Source organism: Monodelphis domestica, chromosome 3, assembly GCF_027887165.1.
Source record: "Monodelphis domestica isolate mMonDom1 chromosome 3, mMonDom1.pri, whole genome shotgun sequence".
NCBI lineage: Eukaryota > Metazoa > Chordata > Mammalia > Didelphimorphia > Didelphidae > Monodelphis > Monodelphis domestica.
Genome location: NC_077229.1, coordinates 493,357,662 through 493,382,731, shown reverse-complemented (window position 1 = coordinate 493,382,731; position 25,070 = coordinate 493,357,662). Strand labels below are relative to the sequence as shown.

Genomic DNA, 25,070 nt, shown 5'->3' with positions numbered 1-25,070 from the left:
GGCAAGGGACATGAATAGGCAATTTTCAGTTAAACAAATCAAAACTATTAATAAGCACATGAAAAAGTGTTCTAAATCTCTGATAATCAGAGAGATGCAAATCAAAACAACTCTGAGGTATCACCTCACATCTAGCAGATTGGCTAACATGACAGCAATGGAAAGTAATGAGTGCTGGAGGCGATGTGGCAAAGTTGGGACATTAATTCATTGCTGGTGGAGTTGTGAATTGATCTAACCATTCTGGAGGGCAATTTGGAACTATGCCCAAAGGGCGCTAAAAGAAAGTCTGCCCTTTGATCCAGCCATAGCCTTGCTGGGTTTGTACCCCAAAGAGATAATAAGGAAAAAGACATGTACAAAAATATTCATAGCTGTGCTCTCTGTGGTGGCAAAAAAATTGGAAAATATGGGGCTGTCCTTCAATTGGGGAATGGCTGAATTAATTGTGGTATATGTTGGTGATGGAATACTATTATGCTCAAAGGAATAATAAAGAGGAGGAATTCCATGGAGACTGGAACAACCTCCAGGAAGTGATACAGAGGGAAAGGAGCAGAACCAGGAAAACATTGTACACAGAGACTGATACACTGTGGTACAATCGAATGTAATGGACTTCTCTATTAGTGGCAATGCAACGTGACCGTGAACTTGGAGGAACCTATGAGAAAAACCACTATCTACATCCAGAGGAAACACAGTGGGAGTAAAAACACTGAAGAAAAACAACTGCTTGAATACATGGGTCGAAGGGATATGGTTGGAGATGTAGACTCTAAATGAACATCCTAGTGTAAACAACAACATGGAAACAGGTTCTGATCAAGGACACAAGTAATACCCAATGAAATTGCAGGTTACAAAGAATGCATCATACACTCACCCTTCTTAGCAACCAAGAAAAACATAATCAAAACCAACAGATAAAAGGATTGTATCTGTCAAGGAATATAATTTTCAATGTCTATTATTTCCCAACCTCTCTATAGAGAGAGAAGAGAGGCATGTTATCATCTAGCCTCTAGATACTGGGTTCTTATCCAAGTTCAGCTCTCTATTACTTTTTTTCACTTACATTTCTGTAATCATTGTATCTACCTACTGTTTACATGGTTCTGCTTTCTTTGCTTTGCATAAATTTATTCAAGTCTCCCTAGGTTTCTCTACATTCTTTATATTCATAGTTTCTTATATCACAGTATTTGACTATACTTACGTATCATAATTTGCTCAATCATTCTCTAATTATGGGACACCCAACTTTGTTTCTAGGTTGTTGTTTGTTTGTTTTTTTGCAACCAGAAAAAGTGAATGCCTAGTGCAATGATGGCAAACCTATGGCATGGGTGCAAGCAGAGCCCTCTCTGTGGACACATGCGCCACTCTCCTCAGACTTCATTACTAGAAAACCAGAGGGACTTGGAGCAGTTATTCCCCTCCCACCCCTCTCCATGCACCTGAGAACCCACCTTACTGGGAGCGCTTCCTCCCTCCCCTGTCTGGAGTAAGGTTGGGGCGAGGGATGTAGGGACGTAGGCACTCCATCTCTAAAAGGTTCATCATCACTGGCCTAGTGTATATGGGTCCCCTCTGTGTTTAATTTCCTTGAGGTTCATATTAGCAGTGGAATTGGTGGGTCAAATTATAGGAATTATTTGGTAACGTTTTATAAACTAACATTTATGAGAATGAAGTTTTAAATTCATAAATGTATCACCCTCATTCCAATATGAGTCAACAAAAGATCCAAAATTATTTACTAACCAAGACACATAATGGTTTCTGTCAATGGACACAAAATGATAGATTGTTTTGAGTACAGGTCACATTCACAAAATGCAATTATCTTTCAAGAAAACGTTACATGTAGGTATATCATGAAAAATGATTATAATAAATATAATATAATCAATATTACATATAGCCATTTAACATTAAAACTATTTTTCTTAGATTCAAAGGAGGATTTTTATTAATGTCCAAATATTGAACATGGCAAGAACAACAAAATACATGAAAAATGAAAGTGACAATATCTTTAGAAGCAGGAAACAAGTCAATAACATGAGTCATTTCCAAATATTTCCCCATTCTCAAAAAACCTTCACTTAGATCCTATGCTAGCTACTGTCCACTATCTCTCTGCTCAGATAAATTTCTTTTAAAAGCTATCACTGCCTCCACTTCCCTTCTCATTTTGCAATCTGGCCTCTGATATCACTCAAATGAAATTGTTCTCTATAAAGTTAATAATCAATCTCTTCTTTGCCAAATCTAAAGGCCCTCTCTTAGATTTCTCCCCAACTTTTTGATACCACTAACTAACCCTCTTCCTGGATCTTCTCTACTCCCTGAGTTTTTATCCTTGTTTCCCTTCTTTTTCTATATATTCTCTAGGAGGCTTCATCAACTCTTGGGAATCTATTCACTCTGTGTAGATGACTCCCAGATCTATATAAAAAGCAAAGTCTCTCTCCCCAAAGTACTGTCTGCCTTAACATTTCAAATTGTACATCCCACAGGAATTTCAAATTCAACATATCCTAAGATAATTAACTGTCCATCCCAAATCCACTTCTATCCCAAATTTCTCCATTGTAGACTGCTCAAAAGGCTTTTATCTGTATATCATTAAAACATTCTTTAAAATGAAAATTGGAAGAACTGAACATGGAACTAAAAAAAATTTAAGCCATATTTAGCCAAGTACAGACAAGAAAATTCTGTACTGAAGACACAATTTTAAAGGCACTCAAGGGTTAATTTTCAGTACCTTGAAAAAGAAAAGACTCCACAAAAAAAGAAATGATTGTAGATGGTATTATTACTCAAAGAAAAATCTCTTAATATCACACACACAAAATGAATTGACAGTATCCTAACATCCAGTACAACTCACGATAGGTATGCAAGTAATTTCAGAGTTAACTGTCCACAAAGTTGTATAATCTAATCATTAGAGCAAAGGTTAAAAAAAAAAATCAAAACCCAATTAGAAGAGGACCAACAAGAATCAATCAGATGTGACTATAATAATTCCAGGCTAACCTACTTAACAATCTACTAAGAGAAATAAGAAAGAGATAAAAGCCAAGCCTCCAATTGGTTAAATTTCTCTACAAATTATAATAATGTAAAACACATTACTGCAATGCTAACGGGAATCCAGAAACTGATCAGCCAGTGAACACTTGAACTTACAAAGCAGAAAGAAATGGATGCATAAGGAAAACATTAATTTAGACTATAAACTCATCTGTATCATGTTAATGAAGAAAATAGATTATAGCCGTATCCCCTGTAAAAAAACATAAAACAAATAGAAAAATGCAAGAGGGAAGAATAATCCTATAGAAAGTTAAAGAAATAATCAATCCATATTATGCCAAGAACATTTATAAAAGAAAACAATACCACAAAAAGATGATTGAATGAACAGATCAGTCAGTTCATTTAAAAACTACCAATTGCTTATCACTCTATTGCAAATATTAATATGGAAATAGATTTTGAACAATGATACATGTAAAACCCAGTGGAATTTCACGTTGGCTCTGGGAGGGAGGAGGGAGAAGGTTAAGTAAAGAACATAATCATGCAACCATGGAAAAATATTCTAAATTAATTAAATAAATGAAATTTTAAAATAAATTAATTAAATTAAAATAAAAGTATCATTTGACAGTAAAAGTTCCACACTTGGAACATCTAACATCTTAAATGGGAAGCTCAACTTCTTAGAACTCTCAAAGGTCATGTATGGAAGTAAAAATGGTACTAAAAAAAAAAAAGTTAAGAGTTGACCAAGATGATATCCAAGGGAAATCTATACTTAAAAGACGTTTTCAAGGTATTCAAAGATCAATTCTTGATATCTCAAATAGGAAAAGTTTCCACAAAAACAGCAATGATCACTAATGCTTTTTAAAAGGTCAACTTCAAAGAAATCAGGAAATACCAACCCAATAATGTCTTTCTCATCCATTAAAAAAACTTTATGAAAATGGCATATACATGTACAGTAGGTATCTGATGAAAGAAGAACAAATGGGCTTTTGTAAATCTCAGCAATCTTCTTCACATTCACGTGATTGACTTAAACAATGAACTAAAAACAAGATCCTGGTTTTTTCTATTAAAAAAAAAATCACGACTCAGGAGAATTGAATGGAGACTTAAAAGTCTTCCTAACAGGACATCAAGACCAGCTCATGAACAAACTAACTATTCATGCCTTTTTGGTAGAGTACATTGGACTTACTGATGAGGAGAATAGATTCAATGTAACCACAATTTTAGAAAAGTGTTGACAAAGGTTTTGGGGTTATTCTTCTGAACAAAATAGAGAATATGAGACAAATAATAGTAAAGATAGGCTATGTTGGTTAAAAGACTGGAATGAAAGAGTAGTGGACAGTGATTTAAAGTCAATTTATAAGGTCTTATAATGGAGAGCTCCAAGGGAATTGTGCTTGGCTTATCAAATTTGTAGATGGCACAAATTCAGGAAGGGATAGCTCACCCAGTAGATGGCAGTAAGAATTAAAAAAATAAGGAGGCAGCTGGGTGGCTCAATAGATTAAGAGCCAGGCTTAGAGATAAGAGGCCCTAGATTCAAATTAGACCTCAGACATTTTCTAGCTGTGTGACCCTGGGCAAGCCACTTAACCCCCATTGCTTAGCCCTTCCCGCTCTTCTGCCTCATTGCCAATGGACAGTATTGACATTAAGATGGAAGGTAAGTGCTTAAAAAAGAAAAAAAATCAAAATATAACTTCATAGGCTAGAATATTTGGCTGAATCTAAGAATGTTAAATTTAATTTTTTTTAAATGTAAAGCATTAGAGCTGGGATCAAGACATCAATCTCTCAAACAAAAGATAGGGAAGAGATGGCTAGAACACCAATTTACCTGAAAAGGATCTGTTGAGTTTAGTAGATTAGAAGCACAAAAGCATTTGTCAATAATATTTTAATTGACAAATTCAATGGGCCTTTTCCTCAACCTCTCTAGATTCTCAGATATAAAGTTGCATTATCCAGCCTTGGACTGATATCTCTCCTTAGACTGAGCTCTGCACCACTAACTTTTGATGGAAATATTCAATAGGATATCCTCCTCTAAGCAATCCAAACTAAACATGTCTCAAACAGAACTCATAAAAATCTTTCATCAAAAATTCACTTCTTAACTTCCTTGTTTCTAAGTAGGGCACTATCATTCTTCTCATCAACCAGGTTCATGTTTTTAGTCACCCTCCACTATACATATCCAATCTTTCTGCTTCCATAGTATTTCTCTTAACCCCTTCCCTTTCTTCCACCTTAGTTTAGCTCTTCATCACCTTTCACTTGGACTACTTACATTAGCCTCCTAAAGGTCTCCCTTGCCTGAAGTCTCTCCATTCTCCAACCTATTCTCCACAAGGCTGCCAAAGTGATATTTCTAGTGCATAGGCCTGTCAATGTCACTTCCCTGTTCATTAAAGTCCACTGGTTACCTATTGCCTCTTGAGACAAATAAAACTCCTGTTGGTAAGCACTTTACAATCTGTCTCCAATCTACTTTCTAGCCTTATTCACACCCTCTAGGCCCCTTCTGGTGAACCTCTAGAGGGCAGCTGCATGCTGGAGGGGGCAGCTCTGCTCCTCCTCTCCATTGTGCCTGAGGACATTTTTCCCATTGCCCACCCCTCTGCCCTGCAGCCCAATGGGAGAGCTTTCTCCCTCCCTGATCTGGGGTGGGAGTCTGGGCACTCTGTCTCTAAAAGGTTTGCCATAAATGCTCTAGGTCATACTGGACTACATTTTATTCCTCACATACAGAACTGTCTCCCTCCTCAATGCCTACACACAGGTACATGCCTTAATACACTCTCCCCTCACCTCTACTTCCTAAAATCCCATGTTTCTTTCCTAGGGAGACACATGATAGGGCTCTACACTATGGTCTATTACATGAAAGGGGTATGAATTTGTTCTACTTGCCTCCAAAGAGCATACTAATGAAAAGGTAGAAATAGTAAAAAGAAAATTTTAGATTTACTATAAACAAAAATTTCCTTTTAATTTGGATAGGGATATCTGGTAGTAAGTTTCCTTTTCACAAGTTATTTCCAAATAAAGACTATATGATGACTTGAAGGTCTATGTTGTAGAAAGGATTTTTGTTCCAAGATGGGTTGAAGGTCCTTCTGGATTGCTCTTCCTCCTCATCTCTGTCTCCTCGAATCCTCTGCTCCTTTCAAAGATCAACTCAAGTACAGCCTCCTATACAAGAGATCTGTCTGATCCCTTCAGTTGTTACAGAAAAGTAAAGGAGCACTTAATGCCTACTATGTGCCAGGCATATGCATATACATATTTAACTCATCAATAAAACCTTCCACAGCTATTTCCTCTTTCTATACACTTATCTTTGTCTTCTACTAGAAAATGCAACTGTTTGTGTATGTATGTGTGTATGTGTGTATACACATACATAATACAAATAGTCCTGTATGGGCTTGCTGCTTTTTATTTTTATTTACTACTACTTTTCCATTTATGTGTGTAAAACATAATATGTCTCGTTCTGTAAAAGAAATAATGTACGTAATTCTCTTTATGTACTTTCATATAAAATTATAAACTCAACACATGCTTTTTAAAGGACAGTAATCTGGTAAGCAGATGAGAAACTTATGAGTAGAACTGACCATTCATTAAATACTGGGAACTATAATTTGCCAATCAAGTTCAGAACAAAATTTGCATAGATAGCTAATACAAAAATGAAAACATTCAGTATCCTTCGATGTATCCTTATTAATCTCTAAAGTCAAATATTAAATTACTAGCAGAGTGGCACTCATACTTATCTTTGATGCTGCAGAAGGCAGTGTATTATAATGGAATCAAAGCACCTGGATTCAAATTCTGGCTATGTTCTTGAGTAGCTTGAACAAGTGACTTAGCTCTCCAAATCTCAGTTTCTTCATCTATAGACAAAATGAAGGGGGTTGGACTAAATGACCCCTAATGTTGGTCCTTTCAAGCTCTTTATCTATAATTCCATTAGTTGAATGAATCAATGAAAAATCACTTAAGTCCTATGTGTCAACAATCCCTATGCTGAGTCTGACACAAGTGAAAAAAAACAATTGAACAATTTAACTGGCACAACAAAGTCTCTATCTTATGGCAAAAAAAAAAATGGTTACAATATCTGCCATGGGTCACAATGGTAATAAGTGTTTGAGATAGGATTTGAACCCAGGTCTGCCCGACTCCTAGTCTTGCCCTGAATTTACTTTACTGCCTCTCTAATGACTAATTTTTGTTTTAATTATATAAATAAAATAATTTACCCAACCACCTAATAAATACTAAATTCTAACCCACCAATCTCCAAAATTATCTCCTACTATTACTATTAGTGCATATATATTTATAATATATATATATATTTTACAAAGTTGTAATCAGTGTATATACACTATTTGGTGCAAAGCCTCTTCCATTTTTTTATGTATTTCATGAATCAGCATATACATAAAATTTTTAATGAATGTTTAGAGTTAGTTAAGATTTCATTAATATCACTAAAAACCATTTAAAAATAAGTACTTAATTATAACTTTTTAAAACAAATTTTACTAATTGGATTAATGAATTTAATTAACACCCATTCTTTTATTAAACAAAGTTTTTTATCAAATAATCAACTCCAACCCCATACATGACATTTGGAAAAAGTAAAAACAATGTCATCAAGGACAGGAAATAAGTTTGCTCAGAAATATTTCCTTTAAGTTTTAAAGATTTATCATTTCATAATGTAAATTCTTTCAATAATAATTCTTAACAATTAACAGTTTAAGAGGAACTGAGGAAAAGTACTGAATTTTTTTTAAAAACCATTCCGTAAAGCGTGTTTCATATTACATAAAGTAGACACTATAATAATAAGTCAAAGAGTATCACAATCTTATAGTCAAGATAACTCATCTGTCCTATTGCCACTTTAGTCAAGGGAAGAAAATCTTTCCTTATTTCTTTAAATACCAGCACAAATCTTGTTATACAAATTTTCTGCATTAATATTTGCTAAAATGGAATTTGCCCTATATTCATTCTTTTATTTTATTAAGTTAATAAAAAATAACATTCTTTTGCAGAAATTAATTTCACATCCAGAGTTTTGGAGACATTTCAAATATATTAGGAGGATTTTTTTTGTTTCTTTTTTTATCATGACAAATAACTTTCCTCAGCTAGCAACCTTGTATAGAGCAAATTGTCTTCTAACTGCAGTGCAGTGTCCTTTTACCAACAGGTCATTTAAAATGCAGACTTGGCAGGAATCAACAAATCAGGTTTTTTACCACATTAGTCCAATTGGATGCTATCTCTACACTTCAGTAGAATTAAGAGTATCAAGGACCCACCTGACTAAACAGCTAAGAAAGATGTGGTTAGCTAAAGTTAAAAACAACAAATTGTAAATAATTCCTTATAAAGGTCTCACGGATACCCAAACACCAAAAGAGCAATCTGGTCAAGTCCCAACTGAGGCAAGCAAGCAGGCAAGATAGAAAGAGGAGAGACCAGTAAATCAGGAGACTTTGCATGAAATTCCTAATCTGTCACCAACTATGTGACAGGGGCAGAATCACTATGACTCTGTCTTCCCATATACAAAGTTAAGAAGATGGATCATATAATCTTTAAGGTCCATTATGGCCATAAAAATCTAGACCATTCTTATGGCAATCCTATAAAATATCTAAAACAAAGAAAAGTTTAAAAAATGTTTTATTTAGACTATATTAACTTTTAGAGATGTTACCTAATAAGAAATAAAAGTAAAGATTAATATTTTCTTCCAAAATGAAGATGTTGAGTAGAATGGAAGGTGTAAAAAGTATATCAAAGTTGATTTGGAACCTACTTCATTTTAAAGTCAGATAAAATAAATGATTTTCATTTATATTACAAGTAATAATAATAGCACTTATATAGCACCTACAATGTGCCAGGCACTGTGCTGAGTGTTTTTTACAAATGTTATCTCATTTTATCTTCATAAAGGTAGGTGCTATTATTATCTCCATTTTAAAGTTGATCAAACAGACAAAGATTAAGTGCCTTGTCCAGGGTCATAAATCTAGAGTCTGAAAACAAATATGAACTCGTCTTCCTGACTCCAGGTTCAGCACTTCCCATTGTATCACCTCAAATGGAACCTTGATTTAACAGTTCTCTAAAAACTCCATCCAAGGGGCTTTATTTATTAAAACAACCTATTCAAACTATTGTGCTGAAAGGAATAATAAACTGGAGGAATTCCATGTGAACTTGACTGACCTCCAGGAATTGATGCAGAAAGTAGCAGAACCAGGAAAACATTATACACAGAGACTGATACATTATGGCACAATCAAAGGTAATGGGCTTCTCTACTAAAGCAATGCAATGAGCCAAGACAATCCAGTGGAATTTATGAGAAAGAATGCTATCCACATCCAGAGAAGGAACTGTGGGAGCAGAAACAGAGAAGAAAAATATATGATAAATCACATGGTTCGATGGGGATATGATTGGGGGTGTTGATGTTAAATGATCACTCTACTACAAATACTAATAATATGGAAAGAGGTTTTGAACAATGATACATGTAGAACCCAGTGCAATTATTCCTTGGCTACCAGAGTGGGGGAGGTGAATCATGTAACCATGGAAACATTCAAAAATAAATAAATAAATTTTAAAAGATAAAATGAAAAATGAAAACAAAACCTATTCAAGCAGTTGAATGGATCGGGCTTTAAAGACGACATTAATTGTGATGGTTTAAGTACTAAAACAGGCAAATCTCTAAAAGGCAGCAAGCATAATGTAGTAAAGAAAGCAGCAAACCCATTCTGCTGGTGTGATCTTAAGCCAAGTAACCTATCTGAATCTCAGTTTCCTTTTCTGTATAATGAGGAATTCGGATTAAATGAACTGTTTTCTTCTAGGACAATATCCTTTAATCCTTTGTTGGCAAAGTAACAATTGCCCATAATCTGGTTCTATCTTCCTTTCCCTAATTTCCCTAGATTATTGACCATTCCCTCATCTTCTGCCCTCTCCCCCTTCCATGTCTTTGTAAAAGCTGTCCTCCAGGCAAAGTCATATTCCTTGGCAATAGTCTTTCCAAGCAGCTACACATGTAGAAACCTAGATGTAGAGCAGAAAAGGACCTCAGAAATCATCTTGTCCAACCTTCTCACTTTACCAATATGACAACTAAGGTTCAGGGAGGTTAAATTACTTGCCCAAAGTCACTCAGGTAAATAAATAAGGATCAGAGACTGCGCTGAAAGGTTGATTCTCAGTTTTCCATATACTATATCTGGCTCTTTTTCTGTTTAAGTCTTTCCTTTCTTTCAAGTCCCAGCTATAATGTCACTTCTTGTAGGAAGATAGATATATATAGATATAGATACATATAGATATAGATATGCAAATTATACCTCTCAACTCTGGATCTTTGAACTGGAAGTCCCCAATGAATGGAAAACAGAGATTAGTTTCCTTCTACATCTGGGACACTACTTCCTATATAAAGCCTTTCCTGACCAGTTATTAGTGCTCCCAAAATTATTTTATATTATCTTCTATATAATAATGATATTTGTGTAACTTTAAAGTTTGCAAAGAGCCTCACATTAATGCATCCTGTCTCACAACAAAAGTTTGCATGTACTTATTTGTGCACAAGTTGTATGCCTTGCTCTTCTCCAGTAAAATATAAGCTCCTTGAGGGAAAGACAACAGTTTCATTTTTAACCATGTCTAACACATGGCAGGTGCTCAATGTTCAATTAGTCTTCTCAGATACCGTTCATAATCTTTATGCCTGTGTTGCTATTGTATTTTAGCTTGTGTTGGTAGTTTTTGAACTTGTTCTATCACAGATATGAACGTTAGCTTCTTTGTCATTGTATCTCCACTATCTAAGTATGCAGTATATAGTAGACACTAATGCAGGGGTCCCCAAACTTTTTACACAAGGGGCCAGTTCACTGTTCCTCAAATCATTGGAGGGCTGGACTATAAAAACCCCTAACCCTAACCCTAACTGGGCAGCAGTATTCACAGTGCAGAATCCCCTCCCCCAGATCACTGCTCACCAAGTCTTCCATGGTGCAGCCACAAAATCCTTTGGGCAGTGCCTCGTTCTAAGGCACCATGCAAAGGATTATGTCATCGGAAGTAGTACTGTATCCGAGCAACACCACCACATATAGTGCTCCTCTCACTGACCACCAATGAAAGAGGTGCCCCTTCTGGAAGAGTGGTGGGGGCCAGATACATGGCCTCAGGGGGCCACATGTGGCCCGGGGTGGTAGTTTGGGGACCCCTGCACTAATGACTAGTAGTCACTAGTAGACACTTATGTTGAACTGAATTTTACATTTACATTACATTGACCATTTAAATCCTAATATTGCTACACTGCACAACTGTACAATTAATATGCAGCCCTGCCTAATCAGATTTTGGGGACTTTTCTAATATGCAGCCCTGCCTAATCAGATTTTGGGGACTTTTCTAATATGCAGCCCTGCCTAATCAGATTTTGGGGACTTTTCTAATATGCAGCCCTGCCTAATCAGATTGCCTGCTCCCAACCCCTCATACCCTTTTCAACTTTGGTGCATTATCTGCACCAGTTCAATTGTAACCTTCTTGAGGGCAGGGACTATCTTTGCTTTAGAATTTGCATCTTTCCCCAGGGCTTAGTATAGCACTAGTCACAAAATAAGTACTTAATAAATGTTTGGGAAGCTAGGTAGTGCAATGAATAAGAGCACTGGGCTGGGAATCAGGAAAACTCATCTTTTTATCTTCCAGTATTCAAATCTGGCCTCTTTAATTTCGCTTAGCTGTGTGACCCTGGGCAAGTCACTTAATCCAGTAGGCCTCTGTTATCTCATATGTAAAATGAGCTGGAGAAGGAAATGGCAAACCACTCCAGCATCTTGGCCAAGAAAACCCAAATGGAGTCATGAAGAGTCAGAGAACTGAACAATAACAGCAAAATGTTTATCTTTGACTATTGACTTGAATCCTCAGTGATTACACCCAATTACAATTTGTCCTCATTAGGACAAAATTACCAATTTCCTTGTGATGTCTCATAATGTCATCTTATACTGTTATCTACTCAGCTTTTCACATGTATGGTTAAAAAAAAATGACAGAGGCTGGACCTGGAACTTCACTGGTTTACAGTAAAATTCAGGATTAGTGAAAATCTCATTCTTTGAATGTCTATGGAACTATATGGGTTTTTCCTTCTGTTTTAAACCAGGTGATATCAACTCAAGATGGAATGCTGAGATGTTCAAATCTCACCTTAGTCTTGGCCATTTTTTTTTTACTGAAAGAAAAATAATTTAGTAAACATTTACTGGAGCAGCTAGGTGGCACAGTGTGTAGAGTGCCACCAGACCTTGAATCAGAAAGTCTCATCTTCCTGGGTTCAAATCTGGTCAAGAAATTTTGTGTGAACCTGGGCAAGTCACTTAATTCTGCCTCAGTTCTTCATCAATAAAATGAGCTGGAGAAGGAATAGCAAACCACTCCAGTATCTCTGCCAAGAAAACTTCAAATGAGGTCAGGAAGAAGACATAACTGAACAACAAAAATTTATTACATGCTAAGCACAGTACAGACCATAGGAAATAAAAATACCAAAGGAAAACAGTCCTTGTCTTAGAAGGTAAGGGAGGCAGTTTATTTTCTAATGGAATACAACATAAAGAATTGAATGAACAAGGAGAGATATTTTAGTTACCAAATTGAGAGAAGAGCAATGGAGAGTTTGATATACCCTTTCCAAGGGCAATGGCATCATTTATCTGATTAGCCTCACTATATCCATTGGTAAAGTATTGGTGGGAGAGTGAGGCATTACTGGGGCAAGGCAGGCTGTGAGGTTGCGACCAATCTTAAGTATATAATATGGTATGTCTAAAGTTAGAAATTTTTCATTTATGAAAAATATGTGTAAGTATATGTGTAAGTAAAACAATTCACAATTATGTGTACATCAAGGGTGATGGGGAAACCATAAACTAGAGCTATGTAAACACGACTTTAATTTCTAAAGTAATAGTCATTTTACAATAGCCTGAAAACTTGTAGGTCATAATGTTACTGCAACATTCTCTAAGCAAAAATTGAGCCATATATCAGAAAACTATCAAGGATTGCCAAGCCTCAAACAAGATATTTAAGATGACCTACCTAACATAAAGGAGAAACAATTAAAGAACTACTAATTATGGAAAAATAAGAACAATAGAAAACAAAATAAGTGATCAAAAGATCATAAAGTTTCAAAGCAAAAATTTTGTATATGGATTCAAAGACTGAAAGTACCATTAGACTCTGAAAGGAAAAACTGACCTGAGAACAGATAATTTTAGTCATCACAGAGATTAAGGTAGAAGGAACTCAGTTCAAATATGAAGTGATTAAGTTTGGATGGAGATCCAAAGTTTAAAGAAAAGGAAAAATATATAATACAGTTACAGAATTTTGGGAAAATGTTTGAAGAAACAGTAAAGGAGAAATATGACAAAATACAGAGGAAGTATTCCTATGTTGGAAAGAGCAAAAATTAATGGAGATGAAAAGAGTGAAAAATTGAATATAAGTTAAAATGTGCTAAATTTAGGTTATGTGCTAATAACTAAAAGTCTTACTTCCTTTTACATTATATCACGACATATTTAACATTTTCTTAGCTTAGACAGTCACCTCTGAAAGCATCCCTTCTTATAATGTATCTGGTTTAAAATAACTGAACTGTCACATGGAATAGCATTATTTAAAACAACGTTTGGCATGGAATTGCTGCAAAGTTTGAGTGTCAGAAAGGGAAGAGTCAGAGCAAAACAGAATGACAAAGCAGCAGGCTTTGTCACAAAAATGTACTGAGCTATCAAGAAGCTAAAGATGTGAAAAGAGGAATTAGATAGAGTAAATCTATGAAAAAAAGGCATTAGATAGAATAAATCTATGAAAAAAGGCAGAACAAAACCCGAAATATAAATGCTTCTTTTTCTAAAGGTTGATATTTTCATAAGTTTCTGAAGCCTTTGTCCGCTTATTTAAGGGAAAAAAATTTGAAATTCTGTAATCTTATTACATTATCTATGGAGGCATATTGCACAAGAAAAACTCTCTCATATAAACAAGAATTAGAATCTCAATTAATAGTGCTGTATCACAGGATTACACAGACATAAGGATTCTTTGACTAGAATCCGAAGTGAATTATTCTTCCTTTCAGAAATGCCTAATAAAAGACAAAATCAGTACTACATTTGTAGTTTACACTTTTTACATGTAACAGAAGGCTCAAAGAGAAACTTGCAAAATCACATTCGATTATTGCAATTGCATGCTTATTCCAGCTACCTGCCAAAACACTGGAGAAATCAAAGGACAGCTAACTTTTCAGATTAGGGAAAGGGGTTGCATTCACATTCACCAAGTAGAAGCACTCCTTTATGAAATGTAGAGCACCTTTATGAGGCAGTCAGCATTCTCATTAAATAAAACTGGGTGGGAGGCTATCAGCTAACAGAACAAACAACTGGAGACTTCCTTTAACCGTTCCATAAGCAAGTAACAGTCAAGTGAAGGGAGAGAAGATGAACTGAGAAATGGAACCAAGAGACTATGTGACGCACAAAGAGAGGAGTTCGGAAAGTATTCTTGCTCTTTTACCTTGCACGGGGCAGTTGAGGTGCCTTGAAAACATCACTCATCAGCGGGTGGGGGTGGGCGAAAATTTTTTTTAAACTTATTTCGTCAACTTTTATTTTGAAATCGATATTTAAGATACCCCTCCTCCCTATCACCAAACATGCTGAAGGTTGACAGAGTAGATGCCAAGGAGCAGCAAATACAAAAGCCCCTTTTCTCTATACAACGCAGTACCTGTCATCACCTCCTCCTCCTCCACCACACTTCTCCCATCACTCCCACGCAGTAGCTCGCAGCCTCCTCCTAGAGGCACCCCACCCTCCCCCGCTGACACTCGCCCGGGTCCCCATGACAACCCAGCCCCTCTCCTCCTTACCACCAGCACCCCACATCGATGCCCCTCCTCCCCGCTGCCCCTCCCCCCTGGGCCATTTTCTTTACCAACCCCCGTCGCCACCCGGGGGTCAGGACCCCTCCCCACAAAATGCATAGAAGTCCCCGGGGCCACAAGGAGGCGGAACTCCCCGGCCATTAGCTAGCCCCCACGCCAGGCGGGCTCAGAAAAGGCAGAAGCCCCAAACTTGTGCCGGTATCGCCCGTGCGTCCGCCGGGCCCGGGAGGGCTGGGGGCAGAATGCCGGCGAAGCCGCTCACCTTGAAAGGGTTGTTGAGATCCGGGTCTGCGAACGGGTTGCTATCGAAATCCGACATCTCGCTCGCGGGGTCGGCCACCTGAGAGCCCAGGAGCAGAGAGAGGGAGACGCCGCCGCCGCCGAGGCCGCCGATGCCGCCGCCGCCGCCGCCGCCGCCGCCCCCCTTGCGCGCTCACGTCGCCGCCGCCGCGGAGCCGATCCTGGGCCAGCGCGACGGCCTCCTATTGGCGACCCAACGGGTCCGGGCTACTGAGCATGCCCGATGCCCGGAGCGTCTGCCCCTCCCGGGCAGAATTCCACCGCTCCGGGTTTTCGCGGAAGCTCTGTTAGGACTGGCGCTGGGAACGCGAGGGAGGGAGGGAGGGAGCAGGGGAAGAGCTTTGGTGGATCCACCATTTCAGCCCCAAAAGGGACGAGGTTTGCAATTGGATCATTCAGTCTTATGGGCACCCAGGCAGAGCGGACGGCAGCTTGGCATGGAAGCAAGGGGCCCACCTGTAATCCAGGTGGAGGTAGAGACCCTTTTGCTGGGAAGGAGGCGTCCCCCACAACTCCTCCTTTCTCTCTGTACCTACCGCCTTCTGCCTCCTTTGGGAGAATCCTCCTCCACACTCCCAGGAAGGTGGGGAGTTGTGCAGTTAGAATCCACTACCTGGCTCTGAGGTCGTCGTTAGTAGTAAACAATGAGGAAGTGTAGTGAGTTAATATTTGCAATTCTCCAAAAGGAGAAGAGGAAGTGCTCTATACTCTTGGCTCTCTGTTGAGTTTTGTGTACCCTCCCTCTTTCCCCCCCATGAATCCACCTGAAAATCCCTCTCAACTGTTATGTTTTTCTGGTACTTTGGGTAGCCTCCAAAAGATGGAGAACTGGATAACATGGTAATTGGTTCCCCTCATCGGGCCTGCTCAGGAAACTCACTGGGCATAGCTATCCCAATTGGCATCCCGGAAGGACCTCAATAAAAATGGCTGCTGCCCTGGAAGTGACGTAAATAGGGAGTGGTGGGTTGACAAGGGCGAGAGACCATAGTGACCACGTGCTTCTTGCTGGTCTGAGAAGGGGGCATGAGTCAAGTGGGTGCTTTACTTGGGACCCTCCCAAAGTTCCTACTCTTAGAAGACTCAGCCTTGGAATAACCTAGTGATGGAGAGCAGGATTGTCAAACTCAGAATTGAGGAAAGCGGGGAGGGAGACTCATTCTTAGGGTAAGATCCCTGCCGAGTCACATAGACTTGGTTTTAAAATGTCGTTCATATTGTATTTTTATTTGTTTTGTTAAATATTTCCCGATTACGTTTTTATCTGGCCTGGCTGCTCTGAGGAGGTTTGACACCCTTGGGATAGGATTCAATTCAGTTCTATTTGATAAATATTTATTAAGTGCCTACTATGTGCCAGGCAAGGGCTAGAAATACAAAAGGAGGCAGATGAGAGACCTTACCCTCATGGAGTTTACAACCTAAGGGAGGAAACAACACCCAAAGCAAGTTAATATTTAAGAACATGCATGCCTTTCTTTTTGCGGCATATTTAACCTTTTGCAGGCAAGATAAAATAGTCAGCCTTGAAGTCAGGAAGATCTGGTAATTTCATTTCCTAAAGTTACTTGCTGGCTGGATAACACTGTTCAAGAGTGTCACTTATACACAATTAACTTCTTAGTGTCCTCAGAATAACTTTCTAAAACTAAATTATAGAGCACATGCATATCAGCATAGACTAATCTATAAACTTCACAGACACCTAGACTTGTATGATCAAACATAGAATGGAAAGATGAGTTATTATCTAACCAGGGAACTCACCTAGCCCCTACGGTCCCTTCTAACTTTAAATCCATGATTTTAAATGCACAGGCTATTGGGAAAGCCCCTCCTCAGTCACAAACACACAGGCCTTTTCCAGAGTTCAGCTAAACAATGACTGACACAGGATGAGCAGACTTGGATGGGTTGCAATCTGAGCACCAGATGCTTTGTTTACAGTATCTGATCTCAGTGTCTTACCCCTTGAAAATACACTCCTCTTCTGTGCTTCCCCATTTTTCTGGAAGATGTTACCATCCTAGATACTCAAGAGATCTCTCTTACCCATATTTTAAATCAGTTGCCAAATCTTATCATTTCTACCAATATAGCATTTTTCATCTCTCCAGTTTCTCTTTTCTTATAGCCACCACCTTAATTTAGATCCCCAACAACTCTTACCTAGACTATGGCAACACTTTCTTAATTGGTCTCTAATTTACTTTCCCTGCATCCTACCCACAGTTGCCAAAGTGATTTTTTTCTAAAGGAGAGGTCTCACCAGGTTACTCTCCTGCTCAATAAATCCAAGTGACTCCCTACTGACTCTAAGGAGTCATAACCCTTTTTAACTTCAGGTTTTTTTGTTGTTGTTGTTGTCTCGTGATATATATTTATTAGAATTGTAGTATAGATTTGTAACTTATAAATAACAACACATATATCACAGGATCATAGAGGTGGGAGTAGAAACCTCAGAGACTTCCAGTCTGAGAATGTACTAAAAAAAAAAAATCTAGCCTGATAAAGGTACATAGTCAAAAAAGGTTTGGAGATTACTCTACAGCAGTTAATCAGAAGGGAGTGAGGAATGCTCATTACTTAGCCCCCTAACTTACCTGAAGGTTCCATTAAATCAAGCCACAGTTAGAAAAAACAAATAAGCAAAACAACCTGTCATTTTTCCAGTAAGTCACCAGCAATGGTATGATAGTTGCTGAAAAATAAAGTTCATCACCTCCACCTTCACCAGAGCATGGAACCTTTTTTTTAAGCTTTATTTTTTTTAAACACTTCAAAAAACTTTCAGTCATATCCAACTCTTCTTGGCCCCATTTGGAGTTTTTCAGCAAAGATACTGGAATCTTTTGCCCTTTCCTTGTCTAGATCATTTGAGAGATGAGGAAACTAAGGCAAGCAGGGTTTGGGAACTTGCCCAAGGTTACAGAATTAGTGTCTGAAGCCATATTTGACCTCAGGAAGATAACTCTCTATCCACTGCATCCCCTAGCTGCCCACTTCCTAATTGCTACTTCAAAAATACTTGTCAGAGGTGATGTTCCCATAAGGAATATCTTCTGGGCAAGATACTTTTAAAAGACTGGTGACAGAATCAACAAAGTAACTTCTGCCTAGAAAGCTAAGCTAGACAGAGCAACAGGCAAACTCCAATAGAAATGGGGCTCACTAAATAAGTTTCCCTGCTGGTCATATATTGACTTGGAAAATCACATATTAACATTCAGTATTTAACTATATTTTTACTTATTTTGTTAAACATTTCCTAATTGCATTTTTAATCTGGTTCTGGCCAGACTTGGAAATTTTATGGAGTCAAAGCTTGACACCTTCGGTCTAAGTAGTTTTGTGGTCTAGTGGATAGAGTTCAGAACTTTATCTAGAAACCCACAGCTCAAATCCTGCTTCAAAAGCACTTACTGTACTAGCTACGTGACTTTGGACAAGTCACTTAACATCTCTGGGCCTCAGATATCTAACTGTAAAAAGGAAGTGATGCATTGTTTTCACAAATGTGTCAGGTGTTTTGCAAATCTTAAATTGTTGTATCAAAGTTACCCACTATTATCCTAGAAGACTAATATAATGCAATAGTTTAACTTGATAGCAATAAAAGCAACTGTTCAGAGTTCAAGCAGGCAGAAAAAGACCAGCACAGTGCCTTATGCTCCTGAGACATGTTTGGTAATATGACCTTTCCCTATTGGTAGCATCATTTCAGCTCATTCAAGAAACCATTAATTCATTAAGCACCTTTTGTGGTATAGGCACTAGGAGGCCCAGCAAAGTTTAGCTAAGATGTAGTCAATTCCCTTAGAGTCTTTTTTTTTTAAACCCTTACTTTCCATCTTAGAGCCATATTGACTCCAAGGCAGAAGAGTGGTAAGGGCTAGGCAATGGGGATTAAGTGACTTGCCCAGGGTCACATAGCTGGGAAGTGTCTGAGGCCAGATTTGAACCCAGGACCTCCCGTCTCTAGGCCTGGCTCTCAATCTCAATCCACTGAGCCACCCAGCTGCCTCCTCCCCCCCCAGTCTTTTTTTTTTTTTTTGCATATTGTCTCTTCTATTGGATTGGGAGCTCCTTGAAGTCAGGGACTGTTTTTACCTTTCTTTAAATCTGCAATGCTTAGCCAAGCACCTACATACTTAATAAACACTTGTTCACTTGTGGGGGAATCTTCATCTCTGATAGTGATCGTCACCTCCCTTTGTTCCTGTGTTTTTTACCCTATCCTTGTTGCAATTTATTTATTAATCACTGAATATTTATTTAGTGAGTATGGTTAGAGTTTTTTTCATTCTCAGTATTTGTACCCCTAGCATCTACAACAGTATCTGGCACAGAATAGTCACTTAATAAATACTTGTTGATTGATTGAGCAAGTGATCAAGTGTCTATTATAGTTGTAAAGTATAAGATAGGCTGTGTAGCTTCAGAGAATCAGACTAACTGATATAAGTTTAATGGGAGCATATTTTGGCTCAAGAGAAGAAAGAACCCCTTTATCTAATGATGTGTTCAGTCATGTCTGACTCTTGTGACTCTATGCACCATAGTGTCCATAGGGTTTTCTTAGCAAAGATACTGAAGAAGTTTGCCATTTCCTTCCCCAGTGGATTAAGGCAGACAGAGGTTAAATGACTTGCCTAGAGTTTACACAGCTAGTGTCTGAGACCAGATTTGAACTCAGTTTTTTTTTTTTAAACCTTTATCTTCTGTCTTAATATCAATTCTAAGACAAAACAACAGCAAGGACTAGGCAATCAGAGTTAAGTGACTTATGCAAGGTGTGGAAAGGAAACTAGATTAACAGTTTGCTTTCACTTGGAATGGGACTCAGATAACATGGGGAAGATTACCAATGGAATTCTGTGATAGCCCAACCGCATTTTGCCAAATGTTGCAACAAGATGTACAGAACATCCAATTCAAGGAAAGCAAAATTGTGCACTATGTGGATGACATTCTTCTTGCATCCCCATCTGCTAAAGTTTGTTACCAGGACAGTAAAAAACTCCTAGAGCTATATAAGAAAGGTCACATAACTACAATGGGTCATGCCTAAAGTGGAATACCTAGGATTTATCTTGGAAAAGGGGACGAGAAAAATTTCCAAGAAAAGAGTAGAAGACATACTGAAACTCAGTGTGCCAAAAACTAAGAAACAACTGAGATCCTTTTTAGGAGTGACAGGTTTCTGTAGACAATGGATCCCAGGCTATAGCCAAATAACAAAATGCCTTACGAACTTAACCAAAAACACAGTCACAGAACCTTTGAAACTAATGAAAGAGCATCTCCAAGCCTTGGCACAGCTCAAAGAAGCAATCATAACAGCTCCAGCCTTAGGTATTTCAGACTACAACAAAGAATTTCATCTCTTTGTACATGAAGCAAGAGGCATAGCTTCTGGAGTGCTAGTTGAAACTTTAGGATCCAATTTTAGGCCAGTGGCATATTATAGTACACAGCTAGATATAATTGAGAAAGGAATGATTCCCTGTTTGAGAGCAATCGCAGCCACAGCAACCATGATCCAAAAGTCATCTGATTTGGTATTAGGATCAAAACTTAATGTCTACTCTGCACACCAACTAGAATCCATATTGAAGAAATGTCATTTACAAGCTTTCACACAGCAAAGACTTTCTCAATATGAAATTGTGTTGCAAGCAACGAAAACATCACTTTAAAACGTTGCCAACCATTGAATCTGGCATCCTTGATTCCAGATCTGCCGTTAGAAAGGGAACCCATACACAATTGCCAAGAAACAATATCAGTTGTAGAAAAGCCAAGAAATGATTTAAAAGACACTCCCCTGGAATAATCCGACATTGAAATGTATACTAATGGTTCGAGCAGGATAGTTAACGGAGAAAGATATACTGGAGCAGCAGTAGTAACACTAACAGAAACATTATGGTATGCATCCTTACCAAAGCACTAGAGCGCTCAAGGTGCAGAGCTAGTTGCTTTATTAAATGCTTTGCAAATCGGTAAAGATAAACGGGTCAATATTTACACAGATTCTCAGTATGCATTTTCACTAATTCATGCCACTGCAGAAATTTGGAAACATAGAGGATTTTTGACAAGTGCAGGTAAAGAGATCGCATATGCCAAACTAATAATGCAACTTCTTGAGGCTGTACAACTTCCCAAGAAAGTGGCAATAATCCACTATAGATCACACACAGGGGCTAATGATCGTGTGTCTTTAGGAAACCATAGAGCTGACATTACAGCAAAATTTGGAGCTAGAGAAGGACCTTTTCATGTATTGAATTTCTCAATAGTTGAACAGGACAATCTAACTGATGCCTATAATGAGCAGGAAATTCAATCATGGATAAAGAACTTAGGAGCAAAACAAATAAGAGGAATATGGTTTTCGCAACTAGGCAAGCCCATCCTGCCTAAAAATTTATTTTATCATGTGTGCAATGCAATACATGCGCAAGGACACTGTGTAACCCAAGCTGTAATCGATTCAGTGAGACGATTTTGGACTGCACCAGGAATATCCTCATATGCCATAAAAAATTTGTCAAAAATGTAAAATTTGTATGCAATTCAATCAGGGAGTTTATAAGATTAAAGGCTTAGGAGGTCATCCCTTAGCATATACTCCATTTGAATGCATACAGATAGATTTTATCAATATGCCAAAAGACAAAGGGTTTAAGTATTGCCTTGTCATCATAAACAGACTGACTAGATGGCCAGAAGTTTTTCCTTCCAAAAAGAACAACGCAGCATTTGTGGTCAAAATCCTATTAAAAGAAATCATACCTAGATTTGGGATTCCCTCAAAATTGAACTCAGACCATGGAAGTCACTTTACTCAGTCAATATTAAATGAAATTTATAAAAATCTAGGAATACAAGCAACATACCACACACCATATCATCCCCAAAGTTCAGGGCAAGTGGAAAGATTAAATAAAGACATTAAAACATTGATAGGAAAATTTTGTACAGAAACACACCAAAAATGGACAAACATTCTGCCATTAGTTCTGTTCCATCTTAGAACACGACCCAGTGGAGATTTGCACATCTCTTCATTTGAGATGCTATATGGACACACAATTTGGCAAGGAAGGACTTGTAAACCAGCTTACATTGCCATGATAGGTGGAGACTGTCAATTAACAAAATATATACAAGCTTTACAGACAAGAAGAGCAGAATTGCATGAAATGGGCTTGATACAACAAACAGTAACCCTGGATTACAATTTGCACAACATCAAACCAGGAGACATAGTATACTTAAAAATTTTCAATAGAAAATTGGCTACAGACATAAAATGGAGTGGACCACATGAAGTATTATTTACTACCCCAACAGCTATAAAAGTTGCAGGGAAAGACTCATGGTTTCACTGTTCCCACATGAAACCAGAAAAAGTTCAACATCACTGTAACAGACATAGAAGATAATTAGACAAAAGATAGGGCTGAGAAATAAAAACAAAAACTGATTAACATAAAAAGTACAACACAAAGAAATAATAGTGAAACATAATGTTCAAGACAACTTCCCAGCCCAGAGGAAAAGCAACCCAGAGGAAAAGCATCCCAGAGGAAAAGCAACCCAGAGGAATAGCATCCCAGAGGAAAAGCAACCCAGAGGAAAAGCAACCCAGAGGAAAAGATTTTAAACCAGTCAAGAGGAAAAGCATCAAGAAAAGATGCTAGAGAAAAGAAACAAAGAGGAAAAGCTGAAATGGACAGCTAAGACTTTGAACTTTGTAAATGTGTTTATATAAGAAGAGGACAGATTGAACATGAGACTTATATGTAAGACTGAGTGTGTTGAAATAATAAAACAAAAGTAATTTCACATATTAGGGAAATAGCATGCATCACTACATAACATGGAAGAAAGAAGAGATGCATCAGTCAACACAAGAAGTGAAAATCTGAAGAAACTTGATAAGTATTAATTCAACACAACACTATTAGACACAAAACACAAAATCACTAACATTGAGAGACCTTGTTTATATAAATAAGAGTCTGAAATTGTATTTATGCAAAATGTAAATATGTATATAGTTAGTTCCATTAGGTCTTAGGCAAATAGAAAGATCAGTAGATATTTCTATTTGACTGACATCATGATGTGGAACAATGTATATTGTTGTATTATATGTAAATAATTTCTGTAAATAAGGTATTAGTTTTATTTGACGTAGAGTAAGTAGTATTAGCACCAAGATTCAAATTTCTTGTAATAGCTTTGTTCAACATTTATTGTACTGAAAGTATTGTAAAACCCCAAAACTACCCTTGTCCAAATTTTCCTGCTAAGAATTCCTTAGAGTAGATTTAGTAAATTGGTAACTCTAATATAAATATGTGACCTTGGGAAGGTCACAACAAAAAAAGGGGACGATTGTGGAAAGGAAACTAGACTAACAGTTGGTGTGGGGGAAGGGCCAACTGGGAGTGGCAGTTGCGTCTTGTGACTAGCTCTTGCTTCCTGCCTGGGGTGGGGGTGGGGGGGGATGGACTGAGGTCCTGGGGTGGGAGGAGAGTAGAGCTTGTTCAGCCCAGTCTGGAGTGGCATGCTCTTCTTGGTTCAGCCCGAAGACACAGGCTTCTAAAGGTTAGAATTGTTCCTGTTTGCTTTCTGTGTACTGCTAAGATTATTAATTAGAACAACAAGAGTAGACGGGAGTGGGACAAACTCTCTGCCAGCCTCTGGGGCCTGGCCTCAGGTCTGAAGCTGAGAAAAACTCCAATCCCAACTAGTTATTAAACTTTATGTTATTTGAATTCACAGTCAGATAAGTGGACTATCATTTTTGGTCATAAGAGGGAGCTGAACTTCAGCTCAATCATTCCAGGACAAAGAGTCCTTATTGGACCCCTGCTGTTTCCTCTCAGCAGGGGGGCATCTCCCTCCCTTGCCTCTCCAAGCAATATACCCTCTCTCCTCTCTCTCCTTCATACCCTGCTACAAACCTCCCATTTATTCCCATTTTTCCAATCCCATTTCCTTTCCCAATAAATATTACAAAGGTCATGAAGGTAGAAAGTGTCTAGGGTTAGATTTGAACTCAGGTCTTCCTGATTCCAGGCCCAGGGCTCTATCCACTGAACTACCTAGCTGCCTCTTCATCTCATAATTAGATCGACTTAAATATACAGTCCAAAACTCAAAAGGACTTCCATATCAGAAAGTAAATTTTCCTCCATCCCTGCTCACTGAAGGTGTTCCAATGTCAGAAGAAGGGATTTAGGTAACAGGCAAGGAATTGACCTGGAGGGCCCTTCCAACTTTGAAATGCCAAGCAGAATTGTGCTACCTACTTCACAGGATTCATGAAAAGACAGCACCATGTAAACAGTAAAGCACTCTCCAAATAGGAGTTGAAATTAGTATTGCTATTTTGTATAATTAATCATCACATACTTGGTAATATAGTTTCTAAAGCCTGTGATTTTTATTTCCAGGTTTTAGACAAATGCAGCAATGCTTGAAATCTCCCAAGGGAGTATTGGATTAATTGTCAAATGACTGATTGGTACTTTAGGAATTAGATGGTAGGAAACAAGTTGGTCTGGAAGGCTCTATGGAGAAGCAGCGATTAATATATGAG

At 38.0% G+C, this 25,070-nt stretch overlaps 1 protein-coding gene across 3 annotated transcripts in view; it reads right to left on the bottom strand.

Moving 5' to 3' along the window:
- Positions 1–25,070, bottom strand: part of SCAMP1 (secretory carrier membrane protein 1) — a 150,462-nt gene that overhangs the window by 101,796 nt on the left and 23,596 nt on the right. Inside the window, exon 1 of one of the 3 annotated variants that reach the window (XM_007486438.3) lies at positions 15,408–15,949. The exons of 1 other annotated variant lie outside the window; for it this stretch is intronic. In XM_007486438.3, coding sequence (XP_007486500.1) covers positions 15,408–15,464 — 57 coding nt within the window. In that variant the 5' untranslated portion in view covers positions 15,465–15,949. Of the gene's footprint in view, positions 1–15,407; positions 15,950–25,070 lie in introns of those variants that run through there. One more of the 3 variants, XM_007486439.3, reaches the window with a different exon arrangement.